This window comes from Ailuropoda melanoleuca, chromosome 6, assembly GCF_002007445.2.
Source record: "Ailuropoda melanoleuca isolate Jingjing chromosome 6, ASM200744v2, whole genome shotgun sequence".
NCBI classification, from domain to species: domain Eukaryota; kingdom Metazoa; phylum Chordata; class Mammalia; order Carnivora; family Ursidae; genus Ailuropoda; species Ailuropoda melanoleuca.
Genome location: NC_048223.1, coordinates 65,733,883 through 65,750,289, shown reverse-complemented (window position 1 = coordinate 65,750,289; position 16,407 = coordinate 65,733,883). Strand labels below are relative to the sequence as shown.

General features: G+C 39.3%; 1 protein-coding gene across 1 annotated transcript in view; it reads left to right on the top strand.

Annotated features, from left to right (window-relative positions):
• ANK3 (ankyrin 3) overlaps positions 1–16,407 on the top strand; it is a 657,955-nt gene that overhangs the window by 99,957 nt on the left and 541,591 nt on the right. The window contains exon 2 of the mRNA XM_034662548.1: positions 1,859–1,897. Within this exon, the coding sequence (XP_034518439.1) occupies positions 1,859–1,897 (39 nt within the window). The remainder of the gene's footprint in view (positions 1–1,858; positions 1,898–16,407) is intronic.

Here is a 16,407-nt window from a genome sequence, read left to right as displayed (position 1 = left end):
GGGATGGGCCGGGAAGGCTGGTTCCTGGAGCACTCAACACATAACAACATTTCTTGATTAAGTTACTGTCTTATATTGGGCAGGGTTCATAGTGCCCCCAAATTACTGATCACAAATCAGTATGACAAATATAATAATAATGAAAATGTTTGAAATATTGTGAGAATTATAAAAATGTGATACCGAGTCACAAATGGGCAAATGCTGTTGGAAAAATGGTGCCAATAGACTTGCTCAAGGTAGGTTGCCACAAACCTTCGATTTGTAAACAAAACAAAACAAGACAAAACAAAAAAGCATCTGCAGGATGCAATATACTGAAGTGTGCCAGTATCGGAGTGTCGGTTTTTGTTCTTTTGGTGGGCAAACTGTGGACACGAGCCACAGAAAAAGTCTATGCCTTTTCTTCAGAAATTCCATTTTGGTGAATTTCACTTAAGGAAATTAGCAGATGCAATAAGATTTTTGTGCAAGGATATTATTGCAATGTTAGATATACTAGATAAATGGAAAACCAGTGCAGCTCTAATAGATAACAAGAGATGTTTGAACAAATAGTGCCATGTGAATATGAAGATTAAGATGTAACTGTTAAGACTGTGTTTTTGAAGACTCTCATGGGTAAAAATGATTCGCTGTTCAGGGGATATATGGTATAATCCTGCACTTGTTTAAAAGGCCCTGTGTGTGTGTCTGCGTGCATTGAAAGGGAACAACAGAAGATGTCGATTCTGTTCTAAGTGGTCTTAGATCATGATTAGTTTTTATTTTCTGTATTTTGCGTAGTTTCTACAATAAATGCCTATTGCTTTTATGATTATAAAAAGTTATTGAAGTTACTGTTTTAGAAGTTGTGAAGATAAATAAGAAAATATGGCTAGGAGTAAAGCAAGGTTTTAGAAATGTGAATTTCCTATTTTCCTTTATTGGAACTTCAGATAGGAATGTCACAATTCAAATTAAATTCTTTATGATTTGATTTGGATTTAAAAAAATTGGTAAGACTAAATAACTCTTGTGGTACTAATTTGTGTAGGTTTTGGTAGCGCTAACGGATGCAAGCATCATTACTGCTAAAGGTACAGAGTGCGTGTTCCTTTCTTCATATTCTACATATTTAATCTTTGATACCAGTTGGAATAATTTGCATCGTGCACATGGTACTGTATCCTAACAGGAAATGAGCTAAATGCATTTTTTCCTGACAGAAATAAAGTTAGCATTTTGTACAAGCAGAACGTCAGCCTTGTCCTTGGGCTTGGCATGCCTGCGTTTAGAGTAGGTCTGTAGTTTTCTCTTTCGAGGCTGGTACAGTCTTAGAGGAACCATGTCATCTCTTGTAGAATCTGGCTTTTGGCTTTTACCTGCCTTGTTATTCTGGCCCCTGGTAAACAGTATTTGAGATAATGAAGTTTGAGAGAGAACATTGGTTTCTCATAATAGCTGTGAAGATAAATGGTATGAGAAAGTGTTTTTCCTGTGCCAACATTTTCACACAGGAAAGACTGTTTTCACAGTATATTTGTTACCCCATTGAAGTTGTGTCTCATGGGCATATTCCTTTCAAGTTCAGGTTCACACTTTTTATGTCTTTGACAGAACTTTGTTTTTAAAAATTCTATTCAGGTTGCCGATGCCTTTGACTTGGTGTGCTTTTCTTTATGGCGTTAGTTCTATGAACGTTTCCTGCATGTTCCTTTTTTCTCTATGCCCCATCACGTTTCTTTTGTTTTACTTTGTGTCCCTTTTAAGGCACTTCCTGAGTTTTTAAGTCCATTCATAATATTATTTGTAAACGGTTGTCACGGTAAGTATGAAATTCTTTCACATTTGCTAAAATTTGTTTCTTTGTTTCTAGGGTGACTGTGGATCATACTATTCACGAAGCTCCAGAAAGGTAAAGAAAATTAACAACGAACGCAATATATATATATGTTTTTTTTTTTTTTTTTGCTTCTCTTCTTTTTTAAAATCATAAACGTGGACTTTAATGAATTATTTATATCAGATGCTATTTTTTAACCCTTTAAAAATTTAAATCAGAGAACATTTTGAAAGCTTTTATGGTTTTGCCTCGTGGGGGCCACTTGGTTGCCTGGACACATGCTGATGGTAGAATGGTACCTTGGGGGTGTTAACTGTGTTCCACATCTGGTCCTCAGCTGTGCAGTTGGAGGTTTGAGTTTATGGCATCCAAGAGTGGCCCTGTCTCCTGGAGACTGATGCTGTGTCACTTTCTCTGTTTATAATGCCATGAAAACCAAATGGTTGGCTTGGTTCTTCAGTACATTCTCTGTTTGAAAAGCCTGAATAGACGTTTAATTATGATCAAATGCTTCTCAATCTGGAATTAGGAGAGCCAGTTTGATGATTGTAACAGGGAAAGTCTTTTAGCTGTGATAACCCAATGACTCCATCTGACCTTGAGGGGTGTTCTGCTCAGTGGGCCTCACAGGCTGCCTTTCCTCTTTCCTCTGTACAGCAATGGGTAAATGTTACAACTCCTCCCTCTCCCCCTCCCATCTTCCTGGAGTTCCCAGCCCTCATCTTTCCACATGCTTAACAGTCACTGTCTTTCAGCTCTTAGTCTGGGAAGTATCTGTTCTTTGCAACAGCCAGACTAAAGGAAGGGTTAGGACAGGCTGCTTTTGAACATCAACCCTACTTGGCTCCATGCTCTTGGACAACATACTACGTCACCCTGTGCTTTGATTTCCTCACATGAAAATAGGTTAATAATGGTGCCTCTTTCATAGGTTTGTTGTGGGAGAAAACATTTTACTCAGTGACATAATAAGAGCTCAAAAAAGGTCAAATGATATAATTCATGTTATTATGGCTTATTGCTTTTCCTAAGGTGACTTTTACACTTATATGTATAGATTTTATTAGGGTGGATTATGCAAAATTGCCCTTTTAGTATGTCAAAAATTGACTAACACCAGCCACTTCATATGGCTAAAACCAATGACAATTAACTTGTAATTCTTTCTCCTATCTACGGAACTTTAGTGATTTTATTGCTTCAACACGTGTCATTACCCTTATCCTTGGAAGTACAGGTATACTTGGATCATCTTCCTTAAATGATATTATTTTTCTGTTGTTGTTATTCAGTGAAATGGTAGAGTCATACTGATTTTTTGTCACCAGCTACTCATAAGAATGATAATGTAGTCTTTTGAGATTTTTACCTTGGTTCCGTAGGCGTTTCTCATCATATTACCAGCTCTGCAGGATTTTGTAATGTTGCTGTTAAGTGTTAGTTTATCGGAGTCCTACAGTTAATTCCTTCTCACCCATGTATATGAAGTCTCACCTCTTAAAGAACTTTTGTATTTTTCAGGTGTATTTTCTTTTCTAGTAATTTTGAGGGGCAAAAGTGTAACCACCTTCATTTTCTGAAGTTAAAAAATAGAATCATACGTTGAATAATTGGACCAAGAGCATAGATTTGGCTAGCAATCTAGACGTAACAGAGGTCTTCATGATTTCGAAGCTAAGTTGGGCTTTACTAGCTCTCACCCAAAACTTTAATTTTATATGGTTGGGTAAATAAAAATCCCAAGAGGCTGTCTAAAATAATAATGGCAGAATCAAAACAAAAATGGGTATATTTTAGTTTCCCCCTTTCCTATTATATTTCTAGATGCTGTGGTTGCTCAAAAGTGTTATCCGACCATGTTTCAGAATTTTAACTCCAAGGTAGTTAATAATTGATGCCATTTTTAGAATGAATGAAACATGAATTTCGCCAATACTCTGATGAAGAACAAAAATATACGTTGTCATATTTCAACATTGAAATATTTTAGTTTTTCTTGAAGCTTACCTGAGAACGAAACAGTTATTCATGTGTGGATTTAGGACTTTCTTGTTCAGTTCTACTTACCTATTTGTGCACAGACCAACCTCCTTTACTTAGCCTTTAGCCATTTAAACAGCTTCTGGAATGTGGTTATGCTATCTTCTGTAGCAATGTTTTATATGTAGTTTAAATACTGTCTTTTCTTAAAAAAAGATTGTATTTATTTATTTATTGAGAGAGAGAGCGAGAGCAAGAGAGCGAAAGAGCGTGAACATGGGGGGAAAAGGAGGGTGAAGCAGACTGTCCACTCAGCAGGGCTCGATCCCAGGACCCTGAGATCATGACCTGAGCTGAAGGCAGATGCTCAACCCCCTGAGCCACCCAGGCATCCCCTGAAATACTGTCTTTATTGAAGTTTTGACTTTGTACCATGATGTCAGAAGACATGAGGCATTGGCATTGCCAGGCTGAAATGATTTCTCTAAAGCCTCCAGCACCACCAAGGATTCAGTTAGGCGAGAGAATAAAAACTGACTGGGGGCAAAAAGAGGCTAGGAGTTGATGCCTTTTTTTCCCCCCTGAAGTGAAAGGTTTCTTCTGCTTTACAGTTTTGGTATCTTGGGAGTGACTCTTGTGGCCTCTATCTGGTTTGCACGTAAACTCAACTGCCTTGGTGCTTTGGAACCCTCACTGGCCCATCTGCTCAGTTTGCCTCCTTTCTCTCCTGTCACAGTTTCAAAGAACATAACCAGAAGTCAGAGATCTGAACTGTAAAGACGTCCCTCGCTACTTGGCACCCACTCTGGCTCCTCCATCAGCCAGTCCCTAATGGTCTAACCCACTTTGCCAGCAAGGGGATGTCTGGGGCCTCAGGAGGCAACACAGAATCCTTCTTCCAAATTTCTGTGATTGAATCCTCTCACCCACTTAAAATATTAAATATATTAGAGATTGAGGAGATATGACTTCATAGAGTACAAATTGAAGGGGTGGCTTGGAAGAATTCTGAGTTTAATGAGAAGATCGTCAATACAAGTGAAAGGAAAACCCATTTATTATTTCTGGTATCTGATTCTTTCTTTGCTTCCCCCCACCACTTTGATTATGTGTTTTTATAGAATGTAAATCAAATGGCAGCATTTAAAGAAACCAAGGTCACTTTTTAAATCTCGTACGCCAAGGATTTGCCTAGACAAGCCTTTGATTTAAATGTTTGTAAATGTGACTTGACATCTGTAGATAGGTGTGCTGTCAGAACATTCGATTTACTTAAAAGAAGAGATGAAGGAAAGCATGAGCCTCTCTGATAGAATTCTTTTGTCTTTGAACTCTGGAATATGAGTAATCAGGAATAATGCTGCATCGTGTCAGGCAAAGCCTGAATCCTGATGACACAATGCTAAGAACTGTGAGAATTGACTCATGCCCAATTTAATGGTATGGGTTACAAAGAGGCTGACTAAAAATACTCGGATGTTTGCTGTGGCTTGCCGAAGTTTGTTTTCATTCTATGTTCAGAACAGATCAGCGCTCCCACAGTGCAGGCACGATGCTGCCCTGAAGGTCTTTACGTGGAGAGACTGGCTTGTGTCAGGTTCAGATGTGAGCGTGTGCTGGCCTCATCCTCTGTCATTGCACTTAGCCTCAGGACTGATGTGACGGCGCAGACATGCTTTCCTCTCTGCTCCCTCAAGTGGGCCCCTTCTCGAAGGTGTGTAGTCAATAGGAAGAAAAGACTCCCATTTTCATTTGGGAATATCAGTCCTTAAAACACTTTTTTTTGACGTTCAAGGAAGACATGTTTGTTTTGATTTCTGTTGTAAAGAGAATAATGTTATTGGCGGCCCTTTAAAAGTGGTAGGAATGCAAGTAAGTGTATGGGGGAGAGAGAAAGAGAGAGAGAGAGTCGGGACGGGGGATGGGGAAGATTAAAAAAATCGCACTTAGAATATTTATAAAAGTATACAGTTTCTATATATTAGAATCATCTACAATGACAAGTTATTGGTTCACTAATGTATAGTTGTCACATACAAGTAACACCTAGTTTGAACCCATGAGCTTAGAATCCTGGCTCAGCAGACCAAAAGATTCCTGACCAAATATTGTCAATGTCGTGCTTCCACAAAATGCTACTCTCCTTCTGCTCATGAGAACATGTAATCTTTCAATTGATCTCCTGTTTTCCAGTATGACTACAATGTTGTTTAGAATTTCAGAAATGAAGTCTGATATCACGGTGTTTCCTCCCACGCATCTCATTGTGTCTGTTTATTGTTTAACACTTCTTTTAGAAATTGCCTCTTCATGTCTTTGGGCATTATTTTATAAGGGTATTCATATCTTTCTCATCAATTTATACAAGCTTTTTATGTATTCATATTATTAGTCCTTTAGCTCCATTTTGGGAGCAAATATTTTTAGAGTTCCTTTGACTTTTACTTCTCTTTATATTATGTTTATCTTGCATAGTTTAATGTAAAAATTTAGCAAACAAACCCTTATTTGCTAACTATGGTGGAAGTGTTAATCATAGAATATTTTCAAATATGGTAATTTTTACAAAACATGTTTGGACACAGTTTCAGATCATATTTTTAATCTGAAAACCAAAAATCAAAAAGTGGTAAATACGGCTGAAGAGTTAGGCGAGAGTCATGTTGGGGGCTTTGAATTTTCAGTTAAGGAGATCCATCTAGTGTAGGCGTGCTTCGTATTAAATTGGATACAATTGTGTGGGGCGCCTGGGTGGCACAGCGGTTGAGCGTCTGCCTTTGGCTCAGGGCGTGAATCCTGGCATAATGGGATCGAGCCCCACAGCAGGCTCCTCTGCTATGAGCCAGCTTCTTCCTCTCCCACTCCCCCTGCTTGTGTTCCCTCTCTCACTGGCTATCTCTATCTCTGTCAAATAAATAAATAAAATCTTAAAAAAAATAAATGTATACAATTGTGGATCACAGTATGACAAGGGATCAGTGTATATTAATCTCCTTTGAAGCAGTGGAGGAGATGCCAAGTGGTGTCATATTATTTCTCTGAGGTGTATTTTTTTTTTAAATTCTCATGGAATTCCCCTTTGTTACAGACCTTTTTTTTTTTAATGGATTTATCCATATCACATCTAAATCCATGACCATCTAAATGTTTTCTTATGTGAACATGTCTTCACTGAGTCTCTAGAATTCACATTAGTACCCTGGAATTCTAAGGTAAATTCTTGCTCTGCAGTTCTCTTCTATGATGAAAGATGTGACCCTAACTCGGCTAACGCTAGGGTTCCTCCTCACAAGCCACCCTTTTCTGGAGGGCAGGAGACCTCATGGTTGGCGTCTGGCAGACTGCTTGCTAGTTAGGAATTGTGAACAAGTTGGTTGACCACTGTATTCCTCAACTGTCTCATTTCTAAAGGGCAGTGATAACAAGCATGTACCTCATAGAGCTTTTATGAAAATGTAATGAGAGTGCACCATTCCCCCTATTCTTGCTACATTATATGTGTTTGATAAATGTTAAATGTAACCGCCAGCAATAGGCAGATGCCCTTTCTTTCCTTTTCCTCAGCTGATGATACTCTGAACCCATCTTCCATGGAGTAGGTTTGGAGGGAATGAGGCTAAAAATGACGGGGACTTAAAATTATAGGCTGAAATTATGAGGACTTAAACATTTTAATAGTGTAATAAAGTAGTAGACAAGAAATTGGTGATGAAGCCAGGAAATGATGCTTTAAAATCCAATGGCAAAATGGTCAAAGTTTCTTCCCATGGATACTTCCTTGGCCCATATGTCACCCCCCGCATATCCATTTGTGATATTCTAGAAGTTGGATCAAAATTGATGGACAGGAGTAGAGAATGTTAGTCTTGTTTTGGTCTTTAATGGTGTATGTTTATCTAATTTGTGTATTATCACTAAATATATTTATATAGATGTTACTGTATGTGACATGAATTATAGACAAGTGTGCACGTGCGTGTACATGCACTGTTTGTATGATGTATATAAAATGATGTAAGTTAGAGCTCTGAAAAGTCTCCATAATTCCAGATCCCTGCTGAGCCTCTCTATAGGAGTTATTCGTCCCAGGGGGAGGCCTGGGGAGGAGCTTCAGTGTGATAAATACTGTTTACTCTAAGCTGCAATGATGGGTTTCTTTCTTCATGGTGGAGTGTAATGGGTATCCCCCACTGCTCCGTCTGTAGCTCCCAACTCGAGAGCTTATTGGAATACAAAGTGATTCTGTCTCAGGCCAGAAAGAAAATAGGATACATATGTATTCTTTCTTAGGTTCTCGAAAGAGAAAAAGACTTCACTGCCGTTTGCCTTTTGAGCCTATAACCGGTCTGCTGATAATTACTTCAAATAGTGCAGTAAAAGGAAAGGAACTCACATTTATTGAATGGCCATTATGTGCTATATGATTTTAACTCATTTGATTCTCCAAAGACTCTGTGAGGCCGGTTGGATTACCCCCAATTTATAGATGGGGAACTGAAGCTCAAAGTAGTTGGTAAATAGAGTTCTGATACAAACCCAGGTATAACTGATCCCCCAAATCATGCTCTTTCCAGGGCTGTGCTGTCTGCTGTTACATTCGATGATGAATAAGGGAAACCAGAAAAATTGTTCGAAGTTTTGCACGTTTCCAGTGTTGGCCCTGGCTGTCCACACCCAGGGGGAGCAGCCGGTAGCCGGTGCGGGCAGTAAGAACCCTGTAAGGCGAGTTTCCTTCGCAGCCAGGAGTCCCTCCTCTCTGCCCTCTGGCTTGGGGTACTGCTTTGCTCTTCTCTGCGTACCTTGGCCTTCTTGCTTCTCACCTGCCTCCCATTTCCCACTAAAATGTCAACATTCGCTAGATTTGCTTTGTAACTAGTAAAGCCATATTGGTGGCAGTTATTTACTTCACTTATTTATTTCAACTCGAATCCAGTGTTTTGAATATCCAGCTATAATTTGAGGCATGTATAACCTCCTGAGAAAAGAGGCGGCAATTAAGATGTCAGCCTTGTCAGGATTCCTAAGCGCTATGCTGATAGGTACTTGGAAATGATATAGATAGGACATATGCTAAAACCTTCTGGCGTGTAAATATGTTGCTCTTTAGCAGAAAGTTTCCAGGATTCGATAGGCAGCCTTTTGCAATGATTTGGGTATTCTGGGATGGATTCAGCCTTTCTTAGATTTTTTTTCTTTTTTTATATTAGAAAGGGAGGAAGTGTGTGGTATAAGGAAAAGTGGGTAAGCTTGAGAGTCTGATAGGTGCAGTCTTTTTTTTTTTTATGTTCAGTTAGCCAACATATAGTACATCATTAGTTTTTGATATAGTGTTGGATGATTCATTAGTTGCGTATAACACCCAGTGCTCATCACAACACGTGCCCTCCTTAATATGATAGGTGCAGTCTTAAATTGTAGCCCCATCTCTCACTTGTCCCTGGCAAGTCACTTTACCTCTTGGAGCTCTGGTTATCCATCTGTAAAACAGATGTTGTACCTGCCATTGTTTTAACACCCAGTACAGTGGCTAGCATAGAGCATCACTGAATAAATATTAGTTCTCTGTATCTTGACCTGGAAGGTAATGCTTTTTTACTACTTTTTTCCTTAAGTTCTTGCCTTTAATGAATGCATGTATATGGAGGGAAGACTGATTAAATAAGCCTTTCTTCACATAAGGACTGTCTTCCCTTTATAGTTCTGTATCTGTTCTATTTTAAATAAAGGTTTAAACTCTCTCATTTCCCTGATACCTCTGCTTGAGATAAGGCTTGAACACAACAGCTAGTTGGGTGTATTCCATACATCTGTTCTGTGCAAGTGTTCTTCCTGCCGGATCTGGGGTGCAGTGAGTTGAGAGGCACATTTTGCTAGACTTAGCCATTGATGATTCCAGCACATTTATCAGACACAGGTGATGCTTTTGAAATTATGCGGGAAGCAGACATGACTAATGCGGTAGGTCAAGGCTTCCAGCCTTGGGAGAAAACACTCTTTGGCTGGGAGGGATTCTGCTCCGTCTCACAGTCGTCTTCTCTCTTCTGTGAATTCTGTGCTCCCGATAAAAACTTGCCTGTCCCATCTGCCTTATGAAGTAAGCACAACAGTTTCCACAAATAATTTTAAATGTGCTCAAAGGTTAACAGTTAATGAGTACAAGTCTAGCAAGGTTTCACTGTAAATTAATCAGCTATTAGACACTCTCTGGTATCTACAGTTAAAATTAGCTACTGTTCTTTTACTTTAAAGTCAACAGATGACTGCTTTTCTATGCAAAGTATACTTTTTAATGAAAAAGTAAATATTTTTTTTTGTTAAGATTTTTTATTTATTTGACAGAGATAGAGACAGCCAGCGAGAGAGGGAACACAAGCAGGGGGAGTGGGAGAGGGAGAAGCAGGCTCCCAGCAGAGGAGCCTGATGTGGGGCTCAATCCCAGAACGCCGGGATCACGCCCTAGCCGAAGGCAGACGCTTAACAACTGTGCCACCCAGGCGCCCCGAAAAAGTAAATATTTTTAATCACCAAATGAGAGAAGAACTTTCTCTCTACAGATGTAGATGTTTTAGAAAAGATGATGTGTACTTTTTCTAAAGCGTCTCATGAGACCTACTAAGTTGATTAATCAAAAGCTTTAGAATTACTTTTAGCGTAGTACTCTTGTCACTGATCCAAAAGAAAATGTTCCTCAGTTTACAATTGTGCTTATTTTTGTCCTAATTCAGTCATCAGAAATCTAGGGAATACATCATTTTGTAAAGTCAGGAAATCTAAGGAACTGAAGAATGACTCCCTGTCATTTTTTATGTTCCTTTCCTAGTTGTCAGTGTTGCGGCCCGTCAACAGCACCACATTTCCTGCTGGTTTAAAGTCGAGTGATAAAGCTGCATCCGTGCATCCTAAGTGCACAGACCCTAACGTGCATCCTAAGCTCTTCTCCATAGCCAGCCAGCACCAGTGTGATGCCCTTGTGACATGACCTGAGGAAGCAGGAGGTGTTACATAAAGTCAAAAAGAGCAATCAGAAGTTCGTATATGTTTTGTATTCCTTTATTTGACATTATTTGATTTTTGGATCATCTTTATGAAGTGGGCAGAGAAGGTGTTAATATAACTCTATAGACACAGAAATGGAGGCTCACTGCCCTGACCTGCACAGCGTCCATAACTGACCTACTTGTGACAAGAGCCTGGCCCTTGGTTCAGTGCTTTTTCCACTGTCCCACTATCCAAGTCACTCATGTGAGGGGCCACGTGCCCCCGTTCAAGTCATTTCCCTGTGAGAAGCAGTCAAGCCCTGATCCTTGGTGGGTTGCATGATAAACATTAATGGATAGAATCCATAACTAAGTATAGAGAAAGTAACACTGGTTCACCAGTGCGTATGAATCATTCTATGTGTGTCTCCACTTTCCCTGTAAGAACATTTTTGTCTGGACTCGTCCGGCTTGGTAATATAGGTTGTTTATTTTTTCCTGTGTGGAACCTGGATGGAGACAGACTGAAAGCTGGTCTGAGCCTATCGGTTTTGCTGACGCCAGTAAGTTTACTGATTATGTTTACCAGGCTCAAGCTTTTAAGATGAATCTCTGTGGAAATGAATTGCTCATTTTAGGGACTTGTCCAGTGCTGTGATCAGCCACATTCAAGAATGGAAGAAGATAGAAAAAGAATTCAAGTTATAATATTTTTTGAAAGATTTTATTATTTGAGAGAGAGAGAGAGGAGAGAGAGGGTGAGCCCAAGCAGGGGGGAAGGGGTAGAGGGAGAAGCAGACACCCCACTGAGTAGGGAGCCCGATGCGGGATTCGATCCCAGAACGCTGGGATCATGACCTGAGCCGAAGGCACACCAACTGAGCCACCCGGTGCCCCCGAATTCAAGTTCCAATAATTCAATTTATTGGAAAGCTAAGATGGCAAAACCAAAAATAAGTCTTGCTCTGTTGTCAGTAGTGGGCGGTCTTGGGAGCAGCACAGAGAGGACTGTGAATGCTGATGCTTACGAAGCCCAGTGTCTACCTTCTCACTCTGGAACTTAGTGATTAAGTTTTGTGGAGCTTGGTTATCTTGTTTCAGGGATAAGGCACACTTCCTTAAGGTTTGGAGCCTTTCTTTCCCATATGGGAGTTGCCTACGTAGAGCATAGGTGGTGAGGAATTACGGTAGAGGTGTTCAAAGCATTAAGAGAACATCCTTTCAGATCTTTGGTTCTAGACTCCCCAGGAGCATTATTTTATCCTCATTTCTTTTTCTTTTTGCAAATACAGGTAACCTTGAAAAACAGACTGAGTAGTTAGCTCCTGTTTCCACAGCGCTAGCATGAAAATTTCTTACAGGCTGGAACTGCTGCTTCCACGGTTGCTATGCAACCAGGCGAGGAGTTCACAAGCTTTGTCACAAGCCAGCAATCAAAGGAGAGACAGTATTTTCTTTCGATTATGTATTTTATTTATTTATTTATTTATTTATTTATTTATTTATTTATTTCTGTCAGCTCTTGTTTTGGGGATTATGTATTTACATCCTTTGGGGAGTTTTTGTTTGTAGAAATGCCTTTTCTAGGGAAACTTTATTTGTTGAAGACATTTTGATTTGATCTTGCTAGAAAAGAGGTGAGCCCTACCTCACAGGCAGTAGGTGTTGAAATTAGGCCTTGAAGCAGATAAAAGAGTTCTTACTAAAAACGTGGTGGAGTCAGATACAGCTTTAGCCATCCTTTTAGTAAGAAAACATCCAGGTGGCTTTGTATTCTTCCGCTTCTGGTCTCTGTCCATCGTGTACTTCTCTGACCTAAATCGGTGGCTTTGAATCTGCAGTTCCTTCAGCTCTCTTGTCCCTGAAAGTCATTTCTGAATAGAAGACCATTTAAACCTTTGTAATCAGGATTTATTCTGACCAAATTTTCTGGAGCCATCTTTTATGTAAATCTTTCTTGACCTTTACAGACTTTTGTCTTTCAAATACGAATGAACCAGCTTTTAAACAAATGTTTGGGTAAATGCTTATAACCAGTGTTTGTATTTTCAGTTATCCATTTTTAATTATCCATGGATGTTTATTGAGCGAGGCCAAAGAATGTGTCTCAGAACTGCTCATAATACTCGTGCAGGTAGAGAAGAGGAGATAAGAAGACTAGAATAATACAGGTCTGCCAGTGTCCCCAAGGAGAAAGGATGGATTCTAGAAACTGCATATCAGTGAGCTTGAATTGATATCTGGCGGCATCGCAGTCTGGGTTACTGAACTAATAGCTCGTGATGACTAAGAAGTGGTGATAATTAGGAGACAACCTGATTTCACTAGGAAAAACTCATGTAAAATTAAACCTGTTTTCTTCCCGATGATTTTACTATGCTGATGATTTATGTAATTCTGTAGCCACTGGATATGGCTTTTAGTAACATGTTTGATGAAATTTCTGATGATAATCAACATTGCATTACTGCAGCCTCTAAACTTTTATGCTTTAAAATAGCACTTAGCAATTTTTTTCCCCGTGGCAAATGACTCTATGTAAATTATTTGAAGAAACGAAACAGAACATTAAAACTGATATAAATGTTTTTGAAATTCAGGGACATAACATTTGCATATAAACATTACCATTTGCATTTTCCCCTTATAATTGGGCCTTACTGTCAGAAAGTTTTGCTTCTTTTTAAAGTCAATATTTAGCATTTGATTGCATGAGGCCATGCTTGCAGGTGCGAACACAGCTCAGTCAGGATGAGCTTACCTTTCCCATCTGTGCCCTCCCCAAGTGAGTGGGGTTCCAGTTTGGGCCTCTGTCACTGCTGGGATTTTGTGTATAACGTGTCAATGACTGTTGGAAAAAGGCCTGATACCTCATCTTAATTTCCACACTCCCTTTGAATTCTTTGTACAAGAGTGGAGAGTGAACTATTTTAAGTCAAACCATAAAGCAGTGCTGAGGAATGCTGATTTTTTTTCCATTTCTTCAACCCACAAGCATTTTCTGAGTAGTGCCTTCATTGGTTTGAAGACAAGTGGGGCAGATGCATTCTGTCACATGCTAAATTCCCACACTCTGGCCTTTTTTTTTAAGACCCTTTGGCCAACTGACAGATCCTTCTCAGAAAGAAAAATTTTAAATACATAAGATATGAGGAACTAATTATATTAAAATAGTTATCCAAGATTAAAAATTGTGATACAGTTATAGATATACTTATTATGCATTAGATAATAAGATCCAGTAGAGGGTTTAATACCAGCTATATTTTGTAATTTTGATGCGCTTAAGCAATATCATATCTGCCTAACTATAGAGTGATAGAAAAGGAATCATTATTTCTGTGGGTGACAAAGTCACAGGTACTGTTAATACTCTGTGGCTTGTATCATGCCTATATTTATAATGCAAGGAGATTCTAGATTTCGGTTAGATATTAATGAAAATAAAGATGTACTTTTCTCTCTCCAAGAGTCTGTCCACAGACCCATGCAGGGGAGGTCCGTATACCCCAATTAAAATACACCTGTTTACACATTCACCAGTATAATTATATAATGTTCACAAAAGTAATTTTCTTAAAAACAGAAATATTAATATAAGATGATGATACATTCTTTCCAGGTGGTAAAGTCTCTGGGATTAGAATCCTTGTGGATATTCCAGTTAGCGTATATAGTTTAAACTCTATTAAGCACGTGTAGTAGCAGAGACAAATGAGTTTCAAGCATGTATACTGTCAATGTGACCTAATCTTCAATAGAATAGAATGGTAAATCTTCACAGAAAATGCCAAATGGCTGGGCCCTTTGCCAGTCTTCGTTATATTTTTGAAAGAGCGTAAGAAATAAAGCCACAGTTTAAGTAGAGAAATTTTATCTAAACAACCTGTATAAGAAGTAAGTTGGGAAAATGCCCAACTCATTAATGAACAATGCTGGTAGTCATATTGAACATCTTCGGTGCAAATAACAGCACTGATTTCGTAGGTATCTGTGGGTTAATATGTGTGTAACACTTAGAGTCATGCCTGACGCATAGGAAGCCCTGTGTTAGCTCTTCCAAAATAAGTCACTACTATTAAGTTCTACAGGTTTGCTGTGGAGGCCATAAAGCTTTCTTATTTCAAAGAACCATATATACATGTACAGCAGTGATAATTCAGGGCTTACCAGTCCACGACTGTGGGATGACATCATAGACATTTTTAACTTACTTTTTGACTAGATGATACATGAACGTTATATAAAATCTTAAAGATATAGAAGTGTATATATGGTGAAAACTAAATTGTTTTTGCTTCCTTTTATCCCAGTCACCCAATTTTCCTCTTCCCAGAGGCAATGTATTATATAAAAGTAATAGGTTTATCTTTTTTCTTTTAAAGATTTAATTTATTTATTTGAGAAGAGAAAGAGAGCACAAGTGGGGGGAGAGGTAAAGAGAGAAGGAGAAGCAGACTCCCTGCTGAGCAGGGAGCCTGACGTGGGGCTCGATCCCAGGACCCTGGGATCATGACCTGAGCCGAAGGCAGTTGCTTAACTGACTGAGCCACCCAGGCGTGCCTCGATTTATCTTTAAAGGGAGATTTTATGCATATGGTTACAAGTCTGTGTACATACACATATAGTCTTTTTTTTTCTTCTTTAAGTAAGCTCTACACCCAACATGGGGCTCAAATCAAGAGTCACATGCTGTACTGACTGAGCCAGCCAGGTGCCCCCACGTAGAGTCTTCTTGATGCAGAAGTGATTCCATGCTATATACTGTACTTTACCCAGAGTACATCAGTAAATATATCGTAGAGATCATTCCATACAGAGGTGCCTTGTTTTTTTAAATAAACTTTTAATTTGGAATAACTTTAGACTTACTGAAAAGTTGCAAAGATAGTACAGAGTTCCCATATACTACACACGGGTAAACATTTTACATTATGGTGGTGCAGCTGTCAAAACTAAGGAGCCAGTATTGTTGCATTACAATTAACTAACGTCCACATTCTGTTCCGATTTCCCTAGTTATCCCCTACTGTCCTTTTCTCTCTTCCAGTATCCATATTACATTTGTCGTCATGTTCCTTATGGTCTCCTCTAGTCTGTGATAGTTGCGTAAATTTTCCTCGTTGACAACCTTGACAGTTTTGAGGAATGCTGGCTCAGTATTTTGTGGAATATTCCCCCATTTGAGTTTGTATGGTGTTTTCTCATGGTTGGTCTGGGTTTATAGGTTTTGGGAGCATGAGGTGAAGCACCCTTTTTTATCACCAATGTCAAGAGCGCAAGCTATCAACGTGGTTTATCACTGATGATGCTGATCCTGGTCACCCGAACAAGGTGGTATTTGCCAGGTTTTACTCTGTAAAGTTACTTTATCTCCCTTTCCATATTCTGCTTTTTGGAAACAGCTAACTAAATGCAACCCACATTCAAACGGACTGAAGTTCCACCTCCTTGGGAGAAGGATGCCCTGTGTGTGTGTGTGTGTGTGTGTGTGTGTGTGTGTGTGTGAGTGTGTGAATGACTTTCTAACGTGAATGTCTGTGTTTTGTTTGTTTTGAGAGAGAGAGAGTGCATGTGCGGGGGAGGGAGGGGCAGAGGGAGAGGGAGAGAGAGAATCTTAAGCAG